Source organism: Neophocaena asiaeorientalis, unplaced genomic scaffold (genome assembly GCF_003031525.2).
Source record: "Neophocaena asiaeorientalis asiaeorientalis breed wild unplaced genomic scaffold, Neophocaena_asiaeorientalis_V1.1 scaffold67, whole genome shotgun sequence".
NCBI classification, from domain to species: Eukaryota; Metazoa; Chordata; class Mammalia; order Artiodactyla; family Phocoenidae; genus Neophocaena; species Neophocaena asiaeorientalis.
Genome location: NW_020173731.1, coordinates 1,592,747 through 1,615,517, shown reverse-complemented (window position 1 = coordinate 1,615,517; position 22,771 = coordinate 1,592,747). Strand labels below are relative to the sequence as shown.

Genomic DNA, 22,771 nt, shown 5'->3' with positions numbered 1-22,771 from the left:
AATACCCTTAAAAATAAATTTCTTTACATACTTATGATTATTTTCTTAGATGAATTTGCAGAATTGTTGACTAATGTGCAAGTATATTATTACTCTTTGTCATCTTAGGTCATGGAGACCTCAGCTCAGTCTTCTGGAGACCATCAGGAACAGCATGTCTCAGTCCAGGAAATGCAGGAGCTCAAAGAAACCCTTAACCAAGCTGAAACAAAGTCAAAATCACTCGAGAGTCAGGTGGAGAATCTGCAGAAGGTATGAGCAGAAGAGTAGTGGAAGGTGTTGAAGGAATTGTTCTCTTGTTAAAAAGCTAAAGAAATACAATGGAATTTTACTCAGTCATAAAAAGGAATTTTGGAAAAAAAAATGTGTTAAACACTGATACTTTCTCTTATATGGAAAGGTATATATTTTATCCTTTTACTTTGAATGACTTATGTATGTAAATAATACCTAATCATCTTTAAGTGTTCACTTACTTGGTTTGACCACCATTTTATATTTATACTTCCATTTAATCTAAATAAGCAAATTAATAAGTTTTACATTTGAAGTCTGTAGGGCATACAGTTATATTGATTTCGTTGAATTACATGGTGCATACTTTATCTTCCTTTAAAAGACATTATCTGAAAAAGAGATGGAAGCAAGAAATCTCCAGGAACAGACTGTGCAGCTTCAATCTGAACTTTCACGACTTCGTCAGGACCTTCAAGATAGAACCACACAGGAGGAACAGCTGCGACAGCAGATAACTGAGAAGGAAGAAAAAACAAGAAAGGCTATTGTAGCAGCAAAATCAAAAATTGCACATTTAGCTGGTAAGTTTCTGTATACTTTAAGATTTGAACTTGATAGTGAAAGTTGGTTACTTGATTCAGGCTAAAAATTAAATAGAAAAGAAAAGTAAATACTATAAAGTGACTTCTGTGTATGTGCATGTGTGGTTTAGGTATTTAGGTTTATTTAATTAGACAAATTACAGCAATTTTAATTTTCAAGTGATGAGGATGTCAGTAATTTATTTATGAAATCTTTCTTAATTGTTAACTGGTAGTAGATAGTAGATAGGGAGTACAGCCATCCTTCTGCTTTACTGTGTAACTATTACTACCTTTTGATGGTGATCCTTTGGGTCCACAGTATACTGTCCAGAAGCCTTCTGTAAATTCCTAGACAGCATCAGATCTTACCAGCCAAATGAGTTTTCTGTGCCTCACTTCACTGAGGGCCCCTTTAGCCCTTCAGGGAGAATATCATGTCAAATTTATGAGGAGCCCGGTGCTACAATGCTCAGGGCCTTACTGCACCTTGCTTACCAGTCTGCTAGTAGGTAAATAAAATGCCAAATCAGTTGAGTTTTATCATGTGCAGCTTTCTAAATGATCTCTAAGATAGTGCCCCTGGCAACTTATTTCATAAAAGAAGTTTCTTAATTATTCTTGAGTATATGGTGTAGGTTATATGAAATGAAAATTTTATAATTCCTAATATATTAAAATATTAAAGGCCATATGAAAGGGCTCCTGCTGACTAGTTTATGGTAGATCCTTTGTCTTTTTGAGATCTTAGGAAAAGTAAAATGTTTTATTTTGGAGTATATTTTATATTGGGGTAATAAAGCAAATACAGGTAGGTTTAGAACTTTACTTATTGAGATGTGTATCAGAATTATTGTGGATGTTAAAGTTCAGGAATAGAATCTGATACGACTTTTGAGTACTCATTACGCACATAAATGCATTTAAATTATTTCCAGTGTTTGATTTTGATATTAATAGAATCATGTGGTTACTTCTTTAGGTGTAAAAGATCAGCTAACTAAAGAAAATGAGGAGCTTAAACAAAGGAATGGAGCCTTAGATCAGCAGAAAGATGAACTGGATGTTCGTATGACTGCTCTTAAGTCCCAGTATGAAGGTCGAATTAGTCGCTTGGAAAGAGAACTCAGGGAGCATCAAGAGAGACACCTTGAGCAGAGAGATGAGCCTCAAGAACCTACTAATAAGGTAATTAGCTAATTCGGTTTAAGTGACAAATCATTTTTGCCCTGTGCATTTTACTTGAAGATGTCTGGTGATTTAGGAGCCTTTGTCAGACTGAATTTTGACTAAACCAGGTATATAGAGAGAATTAACAAGTAAAATAATTTGATGGCATTGTTTAGTGGACTCTTGTGGGATAGGCACAGTAATCCATAGTTTTCTTTTTACAGGTCCCAGAACAGCAGAGACAGATCACGTTGAAAACAGCTCCAACTTCTGGTGAAAGAGGAATGTGAGTTTTGTTCTTTGACAGTCTGTTTGCAGTCTGTTCCCTGTTTTTCTTTTAAAATACGGGAAGGATCTAGTGATCTTTGGGGAGAAAAAATAAAAATATGTAACTAAAGAGCCATTTATCCTTTGCAAAACTGCATCATGTAGTTGTTGAGATTTTTTTTTTTCCAGAAGTCTTGTTTTCAGTATACTTTCAGTCCTATCAGATAGGTAGAGCTTTGTGACAGAGAAAGTGTCTTTCATCTTTTAGTTTGTGATTGACTTCTAAGATAGGCTACTAATGTTCCCTGTGATGTTATATGATACAAGGATAAAAGACTGAGCACAGTTGAATACTTTCTACATTGTCAGGATGCACCACTGCAGAACATTTCCTGCAGTTTTTAATGCTTAAGTTCAAAACCTCTTCAATAAGAGTTTTGTAATATTTAGTGAACAAAAAATGTAGAACTATACTGAACTGTCTCTTTAATTTTTTTTTCTAATCTGCCAAAGGTCTACCCAAAGCAGTGTTAGGAAAACAGAGTTAATAAGGTCTGAATGCATATTAAGGTCATAATTATTAGACACTCACTTCAAGAAGCATATGTGCTTTGCTTTTGATAGAGTATATGTATTTTATAAGGAATATTTTTAGTAATTTTTTATGATTTATTATTCTTGCATTTTCCCCTCTGTAAGTGCCAGCACATCAGACCCTCCAACAGCCAATATCAAGCCAACTCCTGTTGTGTCTACTCCAAGTAAAGTGACAGCTGCAGCTATGGCTGGGAATAAGTCAACACCCAGGGCTAGTATCCGCCCGATGGTTACACCTGCAACTGTTACAAATCCTACTACTACCCCAACAGCTACAGTGATGCCCACTACACAAGTGGAATCACAAGAAGGTAAGTAAAATAATAACAGGTCTGATTGAACTGTTTACTTAGATTTATTACAAGAAGATGACAGTAACTTCAAGGATAAATGAGGCTTCCACTAAAGCTAAAGTCAGACATCATGTAAAAGTGGGCATTTAATATTTTCAGGTGTATGCCTCCTGGGATACTTGTTAATGTAGCATATTTCCTCCCTCCCTTCCTTTTTGCCTTTTGTGTTTTGAAGCTAAAGAAGGAGAGAAATACACCCCTATAAGTATATGGCATGCTTTTCCAGGACCAAATTTTTTACCTCTATTAGCTAAGAAGGATGATATGAAATCCACTTTAGAAAACCATATTAAATCACTGGTTCAACCCAAACATCAACTTCTTCCCTGATAAACTGTCTGACCTTGTAATTGCTTTCTGCACTTTCTTCCCATGTCACTTTCTTACTCATTACAACAATTACAGCCACATTTTATTCAGTTGAATACATGTTTTTTTATTCCGCTAGATTGAGCTCCTCAAGGGTAGGAATTTGTTTCTCATTGTTTAATCCCTTTACCCAACCCCAAGATAGGTGTCAGTAAAAGTTACTAAATACAATTTTCTTAGATCCTTGTCTTAACAAATGTTAGAATTCAGTAAACTAAGTGTTTAGAAATATATAACATGTATATATGCTGTGAAAGGACAGAATATTTTATTTGAACTACATTCAGTAAAATAATTATGAGATATATTACCAGTTAAACTTAACAGTCATTTTATATTAGTTGAAAACAAAATGATAGTTAATAAAAACTTACAATTTGACTTTGAGTTTCTTAATGTCATTTTATTTGGTCATCATTTACATAGAATAATAGATGCAAAAACAGTTTATTTATTTAATTCAGCCAACAGTTTACTGCACACTCTGTGTCTGTCACATAGGCAATACAAAAATGCATAATACATTACTTTTACGCTCAGTGTTTTTTGTCTAGTGAGTGGAAGAGGTACATGTACATAAATAACTATGCAAAATGTCACTTATAAGAGAATAGGGAAGGACAATTCCAGCTTTGGTAAAAGTAGAAAACTTAATATATTAAATGTTTTAATTATTTTTCAGCCATGCAATCAGAAGGGCCTGTGGAACATGTTCCAGTTTTCGGAAGCACAAGTGGATCTGTTCGTTCTACTAGTCCTAACGTCCAGCCTTCTATCCCTCAACCCATTTTAACTGTTCAGCAACAAACACAGGCTACGGCTTTTGTGCAGCCCACTCAACAGAGTCATCCTCAGATCGAGCCTACAAATCAGGAGCTATCCCCAAACATAGTGGAGGTGGTTCAGAGTTCACCAGTTGAGCGGCCTTCTACTTCCACAGCAGTGTTTGGCACTGGTAAGATTAATTTTAAAATGAGGTTAGAGTAGACCTGTGCATTTATAGTTTCTTGAGTATAATACATAGTTTGAATGTTCTTTGTACCTACTTGTTTTCTACCAGGTATTAAAATGGATGACGATATTCCTAACATCTTATTTTATGTTTACTGCTGACTTCTATTTTAGGTCACTCGTTTTTGTCATTAAGATCTTTCTTCCTTTCCAGTTATTTTTTGACTAATTTTAAAGGTGATACAACCTGAAACTTATTTTATATACAGTTGACCCTTGAACAACACAGGTTTGAACTTCGTGGTCCACTTAAATGTGGATTTTTTTCAATAGTAAACACTACAGTACTATACATCCTCAGTTGGTTGAATCTGCAGACACGAAGGAATAGCTGATATGGAGGGCCAGCACCCCTAACCCCTGAGTTATTCAAGGGTCAGCTATAACTTAATACAAGTCCTGAGAACTAAAAGATATCTAGAAGAAGATTAAGTAAGAATTTTCAAGTCTAAACATACAAGGAAAATTTTTTTATCCAAGGAGTCCTGGGTTTTATAAATTATAAGATGGCCCTATATAAACTTTGTGAGTAGCAATTCTATATCAGTACAGTCACAGTGAGTCAGATGTATTGTTGTAGAAGTTGATTGGCTTTATTAACCAAAGGTTAAGACCATTGATTCAGAGCGTAAATTGCTCTTTGTTTACACATAGATTAGCAGGAACAAATTATGTTGTTCTGTCCAAATTTTTACCATGTTTTTTTTTAGTTAAATGACCAAGATATTTTTAAAATTAACTTCGTCTAAATTGAGTGATTATCACGCTCTAATTCAAGGTTTAAATTATGTAATTTCAAAGTTTCAGCTACCCCAAGTTCTTCTTTGCCGAAGCGCACACGTGAAGAGGAAGAAGATAGCACCATAGAAGCATCAGACCAGATCTCTGACGATACAGTGGAAATGCCTCTTCCAAAGAAGTTGAAAAGTGTTACACCTGTAGGAACTGAGGTGTGTAAAGATCTTTCTGTTTACTTTTACTTCTACCGATAGACCCAAGATATTCTTTCAGTTACAACATTATTAAGAGAATGGACCTTTTGGGATCAAAATCCAGAAAACTCTCTTGTTGAACTTACTGTAAAATCTCCACTGAAAACCCAGGTATTGTTGCTGTTGCCAACACTCTTTTATATTCTTTGAGTATGTTTAATTGAATTAGTTCCCATTTCAATTTTTAAAACACAGTTACAAAAACGTAGGATGAATTCCATTTCAATTTTTTTTTTAATTTAAAGAATAAGGGTTATAGTCTCATGGGAATTTTAAACTGGTACCTGCCATCTTTTTCTCTGATTGACCAAAATGGTATTCCTTTATTTTCTTTTGTTGAAGATAAGTTGTAATGAATTGTTTTATTATCAAGCATTGAGACTACTAAATTAATTTCACTTGCATATATTTAATTAATGTTCATAAACCTTATTTTGTATATACCAAAGAGGAATGTGATTGTTTATATTTTATAAGTAAATATAAGTGAACATTTCTGATGTACAGCTTCATAAAATTACAGATTTGAGTTTTGTTTTATTGGGAGAACTCACTGACCAGGTGATGCTTCATCTAGTGAACTGATATGGTTACCACACTTGTATGTCATGATTCAGGAAGAAGTTATGGCAGAAGAAAGTACTGATGGAGAGGTAGAGACTCAAGTATACAACCAAGATTCTCAAGATTCCATTGGAGAAGTAAGTAAAACATACTTAAACAAATTATTGCTTTTAGTGAATGAAATGAGCTTTGACAAATTGAAATATTATTTGGACTTCTGTTTTCAATTTGCTGCTTCTATGTTTAATGAAATATTGTTAGAATTACCAATGCAATTTCTGCTTTACTTCTAATTAGTATCCTGCCTTCTAAACTTTATTAAAGTAATGTTTTTGTTTATAGTTAGCATAGATTTTCCAAGCTAAGGTTGTCATGAGTAAAGATTACCCACTCTGTTTTATTTGGAAGGATGAGCTGGTTGAGTCTTGAGTTAATCCATAAGTGCCCCATTTGGTATCCTTTGTTGCTCCCCTCTACTGCTTCCCTTACTGAATTAAAATAATCTGTGAAAGGAAACGCATTTGTATACCTCTTCATCTTTTGAACTCACCTTGAGGCTTCTCCAGAGGCAGCCTAACTAATGGGAATGCATAGACTCTGAAATTACAAAGCTCTGGCTTCTGTTCCTAACTCCACCACTTAGAAGCTGTGTGACTGTAAGCAAGACATTAATTCTCTCTAAGCCTCAATTTTGTCATAAGATAACATAATATTTAGTTTTGTAGAGTACCTAAAATAGTACCTGCCACATATTAGGCACTCAAATTATTGCTTTTCTTCCATTCCTCCGCCCTACAAATTGAGAGTTCATAATTTATAGTAATTCATATTTATAGTAATATTATAATATTAGTTAACACAACTCATTATTATATGCCAAGTGTGGTTCTGAAATATTTGCATTTATTAACTGATTTAATCCTCATAAGAAATCTTGCAACAGGGTTCCCTGTTTTACAGGTGAAGAAACCAATGCCCAGCTAAGTCATGCACCCAGGTTTTCATAGCATTGGAGCTAGGATTTGAACTCAGGCTGTCTGGTTTCCATTTGTCTTGTTAAGCTTGAAACAGTACTTTCTGTCTGGATAAATTTTTAGGATCATTTTATTCTAAAATTATTTTATCTGTATAAAATAAATGAATTGTTTCAGGCTAATCATAAGCAACCATAGATTGCAAGTAAATGTTAGTTTCTTAGATGCATTAATTTTGTAAGTTAATTTTTTCCGTTTTCCTTGGTTAAGAACAGAAAACTAAACCTCCAAGATGAATATGTAATATTCTAAATGACATCGATTTTGTGTATATTTCAGAGCAGGTCATATCTGAAGAGCATAATAACAATTTTGAAATAAGATGTGAATTTCTACGTTATTGCCAGGCTTGGTTAAATTATACTGAAATCTTTTGTGCAAAGCTTTTTCTTGAGATTGGCAAAATTGTCTGTGACTCAGAAGTGCCTTTGGGCTTTCCATTTTGTCTTCTTGCACTGTCTACTTAGTGTGTGAAAGTGTAACAGTTCATTTTTCTAATTTTCTGACAATGAGGCAGACGTTCTAAGTGTTGCTTTTCTTGAAATAAGCATGTTAGTTTGTTACGCTTTTAGTTATACCATGACTTCCTCATATTTTCCATTACAGTAAACATCTTTATGAATCATTTAGTTCATAAGACATTGTTTCTGGCTTGTATAAAAGAGATTTTGGAATTCCCTGGCAGTCCAGTGGTTAGGGCTCCTCGCTCCCACTGCAGGGGGCATAGGTTTGATCCCTGGTCACGTAACTAAGATCCCACATGCCGCATGGCATGGCCAAAAAAAAACAGATTTTGCTGAGTGCTGAACTAAAATAAAAAGTAAACGTTTAACTTTTTATAGTAAATATCAAAAAATAAAGTTAAATTGCAGTTTATTTCAGTAGCTAAAAAAAGGAATTGTGAGGAAATAGATTAAGGGAAGAATTATTTTTACGTCTGGTATATCTTTAATGCAGTTTAAAGGCTTAAGATAGAGTTTTGAGAGGGGGAGAAGTATTTTTGTAAAAAGACAGTTATAATAGTTTGTTTTATTTAGTGTGTTTTACACAGTATTTCTGATTTGGGGAAAATTTTTTGTCTTTTTTAAAATTATATGTTGCAGTTCCATGGATAGTCTTTTTTCTGCCTTTGGTCCGCACTGTTAACTAACCATGTTGGCTGTTGAGCGCTTGAAATATGGCTAGTCCAAACTGGCATGTTCTTAAGTGTGAAATATACGTTGGATTTTGAAGACTTATTACAAATTTTAAAATGTAGGATTAATAATTTTTATATAGGTTACATGTTGAAATAATTTTTGGCTATATTAAGTTATTATTAAAATTGATCTCACCTGATTTTTTTCTTTTTTATGTGACTGCTAAAATGTTTTAAATTCCATATGGGAAATGTATTGTGGCTCACATTATACTTCTGATGGACAACACTCATCTACAGTACCACACTGGTAGATTTGACACATATATACATGTGTGTCTACATAAAGTATTTTCTCTCTTTTATTGGAGTATTACCCAGTGGGATTTATAATAATTCTTCTATAGGAAGACTGTAAAGAAACTCAAAGCATTTATTTTAAATTAATTCTGCTTTCAAAACTGTATTTTTAAAAATAAAATTCTGGTAGTCCATAAGTATTCTTTAGCCTTTACTTATATCTACAGTATGTCACTGATAGTTTTAAGTATACTTGACTTTATTTATTTGTTTGTTTATTCATTTATCTTTTGCTTTTAAAGGGAGTCACCCAGGGAGATTATACACCAATGGAAGACAGTGAAGAAACCTCTCAGTCTCTACAAATAGACCTTGGACCTCTTCAATCAGATCAGCAAACAACATCATCACAAGATGGTCAAGGCAAAGGAGATGATGTCATTGTAATTGACAGTGATGATGAAGAGGAGGATGATGATGAAAATGATGGGGAACATGAGGTAAATTTGGATTTGAAATCACATATTGTTTTAAACTGCTGGATGAAATGCTGAAATCCTTGGGAATACTAATGCATCAACCAGTAAATTCTGATTCCCCGTCACTTTAAATAGATTATTATGCTTTTCTTTTATCCTGATTAGTTATGCACTTAACATTTTGCATAGAACAAGTGATGGAAAATCTCATTTTTTTTAAATGATTACTGAGTCCTTTAGGATTTGTTAGATTAATTAAACTTAATCTTAAATCTCACTGATAAGTGACTATAGACTTAATTGTAAGCACTGTGGTTTCTGGAAATAAAAAGGGTTTTTTTTTTTTCTTGTGGAGCCCTTATAGTTCTTTTCAAAAGAATGTCATGATAATTAAAACATATTCTAAGTGAAACTTGGCATTTTATTTTGGGAGTTAATCCTATATTGACAACTTCTCATTTTTAGATTCTTTTATTAATCAATGTTTTTTAAAAGCTTATAGCATAGTATAATTTCACCATTTTCTTATTCAATGCCACATTTTAAATTTAGAATTAAAGTGGACCACTTGACATTCTGTAGACATCTGGGAGCTTTAATCTTTGAATTGATCTCATATGAATAGTTAGAATTCAGAGTTGATTATTACTGTACTAATTCCAGTAAGCTTCACAGTTTTGATACTTGCTGCCACTGAAGTAATCCCATATAACTTTCAGGACAACTCCTGTATCCTGGTCAACAATGAGTCACTTAAATTTCTGACCATGGTATCAAGATATGCAGAACACGTGTGCCATGTCCTAGATCTTTATTTATACTTGGGGGGTTTTCACTAGGATTATGAAGAAGATGAAGAAGAAGACGATGATGATGAAGATGACACAGGGATGGGAGACGAGGGTGAAGATAGTAATGAAGGCACTGGTAGTGCAGATGGCAACGATGGGTATGAAGCTGATGATGCTGAGGTAAACTGGCTAGAATTTTGACCATCAGTTTTCTTTAAGAACTTGCTTGGTATTGTTTTTCAAGAATATAAAAAGGCTTGTATTCTCAGAACGCTACAGCTTTTCTTATCTTTGGGTTTTTGTTTGTTTCTACTGTGGTTTGGTTTGGTTAATTATTTTTTAAGGTAACTACTTGATTTATTTGCATTTAGCATTCATATTTTGTTTTTAGGGTGGTGATGGGACTGATCCAGGTACAGAAACAGAAGAAAGTATGGGTGGAGGTGAAAGTAATCAGAGAGCAGCTGATTCTCAAAACAGTGGTGAGATTTGATTTTGTTTTTCTTTCTTTATGTTTTGTTTTGTTTTTTTAGTCTCTTTTTAATTGAACACTTTTAATATTTTAACCTGACGTTTTCTAAACTAGGACTGCACTTAATTATCACATAGGTAATAAAACTTGGTTAATAAACTGGCAAGCAAAAGATTGGCTCTTGTTCTTGCTTTGTCATTATCATTCTCATAAAGTCTACTATGTTTATATCTAAAATGTAGTCATTATACTATCTTTTGTACCTCATTGGTCTGCTGTAAGATTCAAAAATTTTAAATCTATAAAGCATTATAAATGCCATGTGTTGCTGCTGCTCTTAAGTAGAAATTTAAGTCAGGGACTTCTAATAGTAATGGCAGTTCACAACCAGAAGAGGTCAGTCTAATCAGGCTACATGTTTCAAGATTTGTGGGTGTAGGAGTTTTGCAGTGTTGTCCAGTTTTCCAATGAATAAAAGATTTTTTCATCAATATAGCACACCTTTTGTTAATTCTTGAAAGGATGAGTCCTGGAGGTCAGCTGAACTGTTATAGGCAGTAAAGAATTATGGAATTCATAGAAAATAATTTTATTTTAGAATGGTTTTAAAATGTTTTTTTTAAAGAATTGGTGATCGTCTAGTATGCCATTCTGGTTTTAACAAATACTGAGCCAGAATCATTAATAGTAATATAATAAAAACTTTATATATGTAGACTAGTGGGAAAACAGTATATCTGAGTTTCTGTGTAGGCCTGTATATTTAAAAGTGCAAATTGTATGCTCATTTGAATTAAAGAAAGCAAAGGCAGGCAATCTTTTCAACTTTTAATTGTTTAAGAGAAAAATAAACTAATGAATACTGAACCATATAATGAAAATAGTGTTGCTTTTTAAGGGAGATGAGCTAAGGAGAGAGATTAATTATAATAATTTACGTTTTCTAAAACATTTTATGGATTTAAGAAACACCTTTTTTGTGTCATATAATTGGGTTATAAAGGGAAATTTTTTTGCCTCTTTAGGTAATATCACTAAAAGCTAAGTCTTGTGAGGGTGGGTGTTCATAGCCATTTTTCCTAGATACAAAACATATAACAGATGCTCATTGAATACTTGTTGGAGACTTCCTTTTATTTTTTACAATCAAGCAAAAATATGCCTAGTAGTCTAGATAATTTTAAGTTAGTGGATGGATTTGGTACATTGCTAGTAATTACAAAATAAATGCTTTTTCTGAGCAGCTATACTTGTACTGAACTATTTAATTCTTAAAATAAGCCTATCAGATTCAGGTACCAGTGAAGAATCTGAGAAGCAGAAGCAAAGTGATATAACCAAGATCACATAGCTATTAAGTGTTAAAGCTGGCTATTTACAATAGCCAGGACATGGACGCAACCTAAGTGTCCATCGACAGATGAATGGATAAAGAAGATGTGGCACATATATGCAATGGAACATTACTCAGCCATAAAAAGAAACGAAATTGAGCTATTTGTAGTGAGGTGGATGGACCTAGAGTCTGTCATACAGAGTGAAGTAAGTCAGAAAGAGAAAAACAAATGCTAACACATATATATGGAATTTTTAAAAAAAGGTCATGAAGAACCTAGGGGCAAGATGGGAATAAAGACTGAGACCTACTAGAGAATGGACTTGAGGATACAGGGAGGGGGAAGGGTAAGCTGGGACAAAGTGAGACAGTGGCATGGAGTTATATATACTACCAAATGTAAAATAGATAGCTAGTGGGAAGCAGTTGCATAGCACAGGGAAATCAGCTCGGTGCTTTGTGACCACCTAGAGGGGTGGGATAGGGAGGGTGGGAGGGAGGGAGATGCAAGAGGGAAGAGATGTGGGGATATATGTATAACTGATTCACTTTGTGATAAAGCAGAAACTAACACACAATTGTAAAGCAATTATACTCCAATAAAAACGTTTAAAAAACAAAAAGTGTTAGGGCTGGAATCTGATTCTAGACCTCAGACTTTTAAACTACTAAATTGATATCGTATTCAACTTTTCACTTCTGTTGTTTTACTTTGTATGTAGAAGACCTAGACATCTGAAGGGCCGTTGAAATTCAAAATTTAGGAAAACCAGAATATGAAAGTTATTGTAAGACTTTTTACCAATCTCCTTCACTCTGTTTGAGTGTAATACTAATAACTGTAGTGGTCTGATCTTTAGGTAATTTGCCTATTTTAATAATATGAGCCAAAATTTATTAAATGTTTATTTTATCATGTGTTAAGCTAGGTGCTTTATGTCCATTATTTGATATCTTCAGAAAAATGTTTCTTGTACATTACATTTTTGTTGCATTAACCAACTAAATAAATAGAAGGGAGTTGCTAAGGCCATACCACTGTTAACTGCACACCCAATATCTCTGGGTCTACCACACCTCACTACTTTTTTTCTGAAAATATTAGGTGAACATTCCTTGTGGTAAGATTTATACTTCTAGGGATTGTCCAAGTTACTTTGTGGTAAACATAATTGTTCAAAGTAAGCTTCTCTCTTCCTATAGGTGAAGGAAATACTGGTACTGCAGAGTCCTCTTTTTCCCAGGAGATTTCTAGAGAACAACAGCCATCATCAGCATCTGAAAGACAGACCCCTCGAGCACCTCAGTCACCAAGACGCCCACCACACCCACTTCCCCCAAGACTGACCATTCATGCTCCACCTCAAGAGTTAGGACCACCAGTTCAGGTATTAAAAATACTAGTCATTCTGAAAATTTTACTTGAAAAAATGTTGGGTTTTTTTCTCCCTTTCTTTCCATTAGCAATTACTTTGTTTTCCCCCAGAAATTAAGTGAACCTTCTAATGTTTGGTATATTTTTGTAAAATTTTTGAGCTGAAACTAATCTCTGAGTTATTTTCCCTGAAATATGGCAGTAATTTACTTCATAGAGGAAGTGAACTTTGGAAAGGCAAGGCTTATTAAAGTTGTATATAAAGTGAGATGATTATATTCATAGAAAATAAAGGTCTCCTCGCTGTTTTTACAGGTTAAAGAAAATTTTCTTGGATTTTAATTAAAATAAAATGTATTTCAGCATCTGTCCACCATTTGTTTTGAAGGTTTCTTTCTCTAAGGTGCACTTCTTTTAAAAAAAAAGGAAATTTCTGTTCTGCTTAACAGAACTTCTTTTCCTCTTATTTTTTTGCAATCACATATATTAATATCCACTATTAAAGTTCATGAAAGTGTGCATAACCCTTTCCATGTAACACTCTTTGTAGTAGGATTGGACATCTCTTATCAGAAGCTCTTGAAGAAATAGCAGGAAAAGTACAAAGGCTCTATTAATCATGTAGCTTGAGTCTTACTCTGTAGTGTACTAAACACTGTCAAGTGTAGATTCTACTAAAATACCACTGATGAAGATAACCTCATCTTCTGAAAATATAAAGTCTTACAGGATTGTTTGTGGATCCTGCAAAATATGCCAATTCTATCAATTTAGAATTGTCTAAATTGGGAAACAGTTTACAAATAGTCAGTACGGCTGTTTGAGCTCCAAAGGATAATTAAACTTTAAGATCAAAGGATACTTACTAACACTTAAATTAAGGAGATAGGAACTAAGTTAGATCGGAACCTACAAATAGGATCAGAGTTTGGTTTTACATATTGGTTAATATTATCTACTGGCTAATAAAATATTTGTCTCTTGGTTAATATTATGGTCTATAATTTAAAACATGTTGTTTACAAAATGGATTTCTTTAGTACTGGTACAAGATTAGTAGCAGTTTTTCCTAAGAAAAATCCCAGTGATTACATTATCTGCTAACATTTCAGTTATTTTGTTACCAGCGTATAATAGGCCATATCTGTTAATATTTGGTGTTTCTTTCATTGCCTAATTCCTTAAAACAAATGAAATTCCTTTCTTGGCATAGAGAATCCAGATGACCCGGAGGCAGTCTGTAGGACGCGGGCTTCAGTTGACTCCAGGAATAGGTGGCATGGTAAGACCTGTCGTGTAAAAGTGATTCATTTGTTCAACAGTTATTTGTGTAGTCCATACGTATGCTCCTGTCATGCCTGATTAGTACTTGTTTTCTGTGTTTTTAGCAGCAGCATTTTTTTGATGATGAAGATAGAACAGTTCCAAGTACCCCAACTCTTGTTGTGCCACATCGTACTGATGGATTTGCTGAAGCAATTCAGTAAGTCAGTGAGAGGGAAACCTACTTTGTGACTAATCAAATTCTTCCTGTTTCCCTGTTAACTTGATTACATTTGATTGATTCATTATTTGTTAAGTCCTATGCTATGTACTAAGCAGTTGAGGGTAGGAGGGTTGAGGGTGTAGTGTTGGGGAAAATCACATAGAGGTGAATGAAGTACAGTTGCTTCCATCAGGAATTTGAAATTTAAAGGCAGTATAACAATGGTTAAGAGCATGGACTTTAGAGTTAGAATGCCTGGGTTGGAACCTAGCTGTACTGCTTACTAGCTATGTCAAGTTGCTGGGTTCTCTGTTCCTGAGTATCTTCATTTTATTAATGAGAATAATAATACAATAGTTCTTACCTCATAAGTTGTGAGAATTAAATGAATTTATGTTAACATGTTTATAATATCACCAGGCACATAATAAATGCTTTATAGGTGTTGGTGAAGGTATTGGTAATTACACTGATCATGATGGAAAATATTGTTGTGAAAGCTAAGCATATGCACAACTAACAATAACCTAAACAATCTAGGAGGATAGAGGCATAAGCAATAGGCTTTGTTTATATAAACGAGGGAGTGATTTATTCTAACACTTAGGGGAAGAGAATCTGAGAGGACTTAATGGGGACAACATTAAATTGAGTCTTGGAAAAAAACACCTAAAACTTACTGAGCATTCCCATGAATCAGTTTATTTAATCTTCCTAACTATGAAGATAGATACTATTATTTCATTTGCAGATAAGGAAGCACAGAGATGCTAACAAATTTTTCAGAGGTCAGACAGCTAGGAAGTGACTGTTTATTTCAAACCAGTCTGGCTCTAGAACCTATTTTAACGCTTGTGCTATACCAACTCCTTTTAAAGAATAAAAAGGCTTTCCATGTGGAGGTGCACATATTTAATTGTGGCTGAAGTACCAGTTGCATGACAGGATGTACCTGAAGAATAGAATAAAAATGTTTCTACAAACGTGGGGAATGATTGATTTTTCTGTAGTATGTGGCAACTTATGGCCGTCAGAACCAGTTTTAAACTTGCTCAGTTAACCACAACTCACCTCAGCTAACACAATTTTACAAGCCAGCTGATCATTGTCAGCCCCATCCTTCCAAAAGTCAGCCAGTCAGAAACAGACGCACTCCTAAAGAACTGCTGAGTGCCAGCCAATCAACAACATTCTCACATAGCTCAGAAGAATTTAATGTCCTTCTAATAGAAGAATAACTTATGGAGACAGGTTTAAAAATTCACCTGAGACTGTCCTTAACTAAAGCAATAGTGTGAAACAGAAAAAAAAATAGATTCAAGAGTTACTACTGAGGTAGAATCCATAAACATCAGTAGCTGACTAGCCAAGAAAGGTTAGGGTAAGGAGTGGGCAAAGAGTGAGATAATGCTATTTTATATCCTGGATTATGGGCAGAAAGATGTATGGTAGTGTTATTAGGTCAGCGAGAAAACAAATTTCTAGCCATCTAATATTAAAGTTTTTTTCTAGACCTTGGGAGCCACCTAGTGAATTCTTTCAGATAAGAAATGGGCTCGAGAGGTGACCTGACTTATCTATGACTAAACGTTGAAAACTGAGACAGAACTTTTTTCATGACTTTATTCTTTTTTTGTTACATTTCATGTTCAGTTTATGTTGCTTTCAATATATCTACATAGAGATTTCTAGCAGATTCAAGAAATGTGAGGTGTAGTTCAGGACAGCTGAAAGCTATTTATGTATAAATCATGTATATATAGATCACATAATATGAATCACACGATTTATATTGTTGCTAAATTCTTGACAACTGATATTTTGAAAATATTTTCATAAATGAGAATTCCTTTATCAACTTTATTTATGCTTATTATTCCTTCTTCCTATAGTCTTTCCATCATTGCAGTTTAAACAAGGTAACTAAGTGTCAAATTAATTTTTGTCTGTTTAGTTCCCCACAAGTTGCTGGTGTTCCTAGATTCCGTTTTGGACCACCTGAAGATATGCCACAAACGAGTTCTAGTCACTCTGATCTTGGCCAACTTGCTTCTCAAGGAGGTAAATCGCTAAATAAAAGCTTAGCTCTCCTGGATTTGCATGTATTTTGATAATAAGCTGTTCTGACATGATTTTTTTTTAAGTGAGCAAATATTAATGTAAAAAAGTCTATATCTAAATAAACCTTATCCTAATTTATGGAAGAAGTATAATATATTTACTACTTATTAAGCACTGCCTTACATATTAGTCTTTCCAGCAAAATTTTCAGTTCTTTGGGCATAATGACTAGCTTTTACATTTGTATCTCTTTTGGCTTTTAGTATAGTATCAGGAGTATCTGTTGTGCTAATAAATATACCTAGGTACTAACCAGCCATTTTAAAGTTGTTGGAAGGAATACAGCATATTTTTTGTTTAGTTTGACATTTGACATTCCTAGTTAAGTGTATAAAACTAGTTAGATATTTTCCATTAACATTAAAAATAAGAAAAATAAAATGTTAAAAAAAACTTGGAATAAAATGACCCCTAACATAAGCAATAGCAGTTGGTTATTTGGACATGAATTGTGCTATTTCTGGAATTAATTACCTTTTAATCATTGGTTGGCATTCATAGAACCCGCTATATTTCTGGGAAGCAATTATGGCATTTTGTAAGTGAATAGGGAATGCATGCTGTTTTAGTAATAAGCCCAAAACAAAGATTAATCTGCAACCCTCGTGTAAGTCATGCAATACATCTTAGTCCCTGGTGGTTTAGGATGTGAGGTCTAACACTGCTTCCCTCCACCAATATGAAATTGTGAGTTGACTTCAGAGGAATTCACAATTTTATGTGGCTTTATTATAGGACACTTCCAAGACTTGGAAGTCAGATCTAGGCTTAAATTGGAATGCTACCAGTTTACTAGTAACTTTGGGAAAGTTAATTAATCTCCTTGAAATTCAGTTTCTTTAGCGAAAAGGAGACTAATAATACCTTGCTGTTTTGGTGTAGAGTAGATTCAAACACAGTACCTAGTTCATAGTTGGGCACTCAGTAAAGTTAGCTTGTACAAAACTTATAAGAGCATTTAGCTGTTTTTTATTTAGGGTTACTTAACTTAGTGTTAGGGAGCTTAAAGGAAACATTTAAATTGTATTTACATTTTTGAGGGGTTGATTTTTGCTTGATGGGCTAATTGTGGGCTCCAACAAATTTGTGTGTCTCCACTGATTAGTTTTTTTCTTTTAGATGTCTGGGATATTGACAATATTTTGTTCTTTCAATCATTAATATTCAGAATTGTCTTTAGGTTTGGGAATGTATGAAACACCCCTCTTCCTAGCTCACGAAGAGGAGTCGGGTGGCCGAAGTGTTCCCACTACTCCTCTGCAAGTAGCAGCCCCGGGTAGGTATCAAAGGCAGATCAATAGATTATGTGTTATAATGGTAAAATGGAAACCTGTGATATATCTTCTAGCTAAAAATTAGAGAAACCACAAAGTTGTTAAAGTTTTCATTGCTTTTCTGGTCTTTCATTTTTTCAAGTGACTGTATTTACTGAGAGTACCACCTCTGATGCTTCAGAGCATGCTTCTCAGTCTGTTCCAATGGTGACAACATCCACTGGCACTTTATCCACAACAAATGAAACAGCAACAGGTGATGATGGAGATGAAGTATTTGTGGAGGCAGAATCTGAAGGGTAAGTGTTTACCGTGTAATTTTTGCTTGCTTAAACTTGTCAGACTTTTACTTTTTTTTTTTAAGCCAGGAAGCAACAATCTCTTGAGCTGTGTTTTCAGTAGCATCCTGTTACAAAAGTAAACCAAACCATATATTTTGGAAAACTAATTTTTGCACAAAATAACATATTTTAAGACTTAAGACATTGTTATTACAGAAGACAAATAATTTTTTAAAAGGTTATCTCCTTGAAAATTGCATGATGCATTCTAGAACAAAGTATTCTTTAGAATCACCCTTCCAATAATATCGCTGCTTGAACTTTTCCCCAAGAAAGAAGGCTTTCTGTGAAAATTAGGGAATATTAGGAAATGACTCAATTTTCCATTTAGTAGTGGGCTCTCAAGCAAACCTCACCTATTTTTTATTTATGTGCATTTAGAACTTGGTCTGAAACACTAACTTGTTAAAAATCAGAAATCTTCAAGACCTGACTGTTTTTAGCACATCAGTTATAAACAAAGTTTAACAAAAGAAGTATTTCATAACAAATCATCTGGGCTTTTTTAAACCAAAGGAGGTGGAGTAATTTAATGGAAAGAACCATTGGACAGTGGATTTGGGGAAGTTTAACTTTCAAGGTGGAACCTGATTCTTCATAAAATAAAAAAAGTTGGACTGCTTCATAGTCAGAAGCATAGCTATAAGGAGAACCCAGATTTCCTAGGTAGAGCTCAGAGGTTTTGTTTTATTTAGCAACATTTTCTTAGTGTAATGACAGGCCAACTCTAGTATATAAGAAAAAAGGCAGGTCTATTATTATGCCTCTAACACAGTGCTGCTTAATTTGGGGAAAGTTACGGATCCTGCTGAAAATATTAGCTGCCTTTAATTCCATACCATGTATGCAGGTCCCTTTATATATGTCATTTCTAAACCACACAGTATCTCTGCAAAGTATTATCTCCGTTTTACAAATAAGAAAGCTCAGACTCTGAACATTAAAATAACTTGCGTAGGCTGCACTTCACCAGTTCTTCTCAACTTTAGCAGAGTCATGAGAGGTATCTTTCAGGTACATTGTTATTAATAAGTGTACTAAAGTTTGCAGACGATAAAAACTGGAACAGATTCAAGTTATTCTTGTACTCTTATCTCCCTCACTTGCTTTTTGATGTACTTTCTTGAATGGGAGAGAGAGAGAGAAAAATGGAGTTATAGCTTTGAGCCAGGAATTCACCTACCCTAGCCTGTCTCATCTGGGCTAGAGCCCATGGTGAAATAGTGGTATATTACTAGTAGTTGTAACCGTTGTGAATTATTTTAGCACTCTGCTTCCCTAGAAAGTTGTTTTGTGGTGTATCAAAATCTGGATAATATATCTGTTGTGAATATCAGGAATGTGAACATCTTTTGTCAAAAAGAAAAAACAACAACAGCAAAAGAGAGGAAAAAGCAAAAATGAAAATTTAAACATGTCCTAGTGAGAAAAGGAGTGAGGAAAACGGAGCTTGAGCTCTCTTTTCCCCTGCCTTTTAAAAAAAATGTATGGTTACCAATATCAGAGACTGCAGTTTTGAGTTGGAGGGGAGCTCTGGGTTATTTAAATGGTAGACTATCGAAAAATAAAGTTTGGGAAAAATTTAGGATACATTCTAGGATCAGTTTTGTATTTTCTAATCAATTTTTGTTTTCCTTTCTTAGTATTAGTTCAGAAGCAGGCCTCGAAATTGATAGCCAGCAGGAAGAAGAGCCTGTTCAGGCATCTGATGAGTCAGATCTTCCTTCCACCAGCCAGGACCCTCCTTCCAGTTCTTCTGTAGGTAAGTTCCTGCTCTTGACTACAGTACAGCTTTTATACATCAAACTTGTTTGCAAAAGATCCTGCTCTGTTAGTTACAATTGATAATTCTTTTTTCCTTGATTTTTAAAATGCTTCATTTAAAAGAGAAATTTTATTTTATTAAAAGGAACTTGGCTTATATTAATGGGAATTGGTTACATTAGAGGTGCTATAGGGGTTGTGAGGGACGGGTTATTAGGAGAGAAGCTAAGGAGTAGTACTCCAGGCCTCCTGCCTGTGTTTAAACCAGAGCAGCTCCTTTTTTATTTCTTCTGCATATTAGTTTCTACATGAGATTTGGTATGGAGGGTTGAGGGTTGGGAGGCCTGTTGCTTCAAAAAAAAAAAAAAAATTGAAATTTACTGATATAAATAGTTTTAAAGTTTGGTTTTTCACGTTTTTGAAGTTAACTTTGAAAAGGGCTATTTTATGTATCTTTCTTGCAATAAAAATTAATTATGCAGGACCTTTTAAAAAATAATTAACATTCATTGAGCACTTACTGTATATCAGACAGTATTCTAAGCCCTTTACCTATATTTACTCGCTTAATTCTCACACCAACCCAACGTGGTAAGCACGCATACCCATTTCATTGTAATGGAAACTGAGTCACAAAAGGTTGAAAAATTCCTTCCAGGTCACATAGTGAGTAAATAATGGGCAAGCCAGGATGCAAACTCAAGAAGTTCGACTCCAGAGACTCCACTCTTAAACAGTATACTACACTAGCTTATCTATCTCAAAGTTTTTAGGTAGGGAATTACTTTTATTATTGAAGAAATACATACTCAGTCATCCTCTCTGATTGTTTTCATTTTAAATTGTTTATAGCAGTAATCCTCAAACTCTGTCATAGAACCTTCAGGTTTTATGGAAGACCTGCTCAGTTACTACTTTTTTCAATCATGGAACTTTCCTATCTCAAGATATGTTCTCCCTTTTAGCCGCTTTTCTGTGACACATCAACCTATAGCCAACATCCCCAGGTTCAGATCCTGTATCTGCCTTTTAACAGCTAGTAACTTTAAATCTCTGCTCATTTCATTGTGTAATATGGGCATTCATAGCTCATCTTGCAGTCAAGATTTAAAATAATGTATGTAAATTATATCTCAATGCTTTACACACAGTAAGAAGGCCCCAAAAAATTGTAGCTGTCATAGTTACTAGTAAAACAGTAATATTATTAATAATACAATACAGTAACTGAAGTTCTGTGCCTCTAGTTATATCCTGATGTCCCATGAGAATTGTCTTTCCTCAGCAGGAGAATTGGTACTAGCTATATCTTATCAGAGCTTGCATAAGAAAATATGGTTCTTGTTCCCTTTTACAGTATAATATGAAATTAGGGTGTTCTTAAATTTATTTGACAACATAAAATACTAAACCTCCCCATCTAAGCAGTTATCCATTTGGTCAGCAAATACTTAAGTGCCCACCGAGTGCCAGGCAATTTCACAGAAACATTACTAAGAAAATGGTATTTAAGGAAAGACCTGAAAGAGGTAAGGGAGCAAAGCTGTGCAGCTATTCAGGGGAAGGTGTTCCAGGATGAGAGAAATAGTAGATGCAAAGTCCATAAGGCAGCGGTGTGATGTGTTCAGGGTCAGCAAGGAGGCCTTTGTGGCTGGAGCACAGTAAGGACAGAGAGAGACTAGCAGGAGGTAACAGGGTGGGGGAGGAAAGATCTAGGAGACCATTGGAATTTCTTTGGCTTTCGTGGATGTAGCAGGTTTTTGGAGGGCTTCAAACAGAGTGGTAACATGATCTGCTTTAAAGACTTAACAGTATCAGTTTTGCTGCTGTGTAGAGAAGAGACTGAAAGTGAGTAATGGACAAACAAAGAGAAAGTTTGGAGGATATTGCAATAATTCAAGGTAAAAATGATGTTTTAGACAGGGTGGTAGAGTCAAGGTCGTGAGAAGTAGTCAGATTTGGGATATATATTTAAACTAGAGCTTGCGGGCTTCCCTGGTGGCGCAGTGGTTGAGAATCTGCTTGCCGATGCAGTTCGTGCCCCGGTCCGGGAAGATCCCATATGCCGCGGAGTGGCTAGGCCCGTGAGCCATGGCCGCTGAGCTTGCGCATCCGGAGCCTGTGCTGCGCAATGGGAGAGGCCACAACAGTGAGAGGCCCGCATACCGCAAAATAAAAAAATAAATAAATAAAAATAAATTAGAGCTTGCAAGATTTTCTAATGATTGGATTGGGGACATCTGGAAAAGAGAAGAGTCAGATATGACTCATGTTATATTGTAATGGACTGTTGTTTCCTGAGGGATGTGGTATTTTGTTTCCCATTGTATTCCCCAACCCCTAGCACAGTGTCTGATAAATGGATAGGCACCAAGTACATATTTATTATTAAATTAGTAGAGTGAATGAATGAAAAAAGTCAAAAAGAACTTTTTTCTTAACTTTTTACCTTTTCTGTTTGTTAAATGTCCCTTGTTAAAAAAACATTTAAATATTGAAAGCAATGGGCACCTCTGCATTTTATCCATGCATTCATTTAGTAATTAGTTTTTGTCACTATAACTGCTTTCTTGTTTATTAACTTGCTTTCTTGTATATTAATGCTTTTCTTAGATACCAGCAGTAGTCAGCCAAAGCCTTTCAGACGAGTAAGACTTCAGACAACATTGAGACAAGGTGTCCGTGGTCGTCAATTTAACAGACAGAGAGGTAAATTTCT

At 34.6% G+C, this 22,771-nt stretch overlaps 1 protein-coding gene across 3 annotated transcripts in view; it reads left to right on the top strand.

Moving 5' to 3' along the window:
• Positions 1-22,771, top strand: part of TPR (translocated promoter region, nuclear basket protein) — a 61,645-nt gene that overhangs the window by 38,065 nt on the left and 809 nt on the right. For all 3 annotated transcript variants that reach the window (XM_024750984.1, XM_024750986.1, XM_024750985.1), the window contains 19 exons: positions 109-252; positions 620-818; positions 1,801-2,006; positions 2,213-2,274; positions 2,955-3,163; positions 4,257-4,529; positions 5,387-5,535; positions 6,195-6,278; positions 8,916-9,113; positions 9,932-10,063; positions 10,275-10,365; positions 12,895-13,079; positions 14,280-14,348; positions 14,455-14,549; positions 16,507-16,613; positions 17,854-17,949; positions 18,090-18,246; positions 19,932-20,050; positions 22,666-22,761. In XM_024750984.1, coding sequence (XP_024606752.1) covers positions 109-252; positions 620-818; positions 1,801-2,006; positions 2,213-2,274; positions 2,955-3,163; positions 4,257-4,529; positions 5,387-5,535; positions 6,195-6,278; positions 8,916-9,113; positions 9,932-10,063; positions 10,275-10,365; positions 12,895-13,079; positions 14,280-14,348; positions 14,455-14,549; positions 16,507-16,613; positions 17,854-17,949; positions 18,090-18,246; positions 19,932-20,050; positions 22,666-22,761 — 2,671 coding nt within the window. The remainder of the gene's footprint in view (positions 1-108; positions 253-619; positions 819-1,800; positions 2,007-2,212; positions 2,275-2,954; positions 3,164-4,256; positions 4,530-5,386; positions 5,536-6,194; positions 6,279-8,915; positions 9,114-9,931; positions 10,064-10,274; positions 10,366-12,894; positions 13,080-14,279; positions 14,349-14,454; positions 14,550-16,506; positions 16,614-17,853; positions 17,950-18,089; positions 18,247-19,931; positions 20,051-22,665; positions 22,762-22,771) is intronic.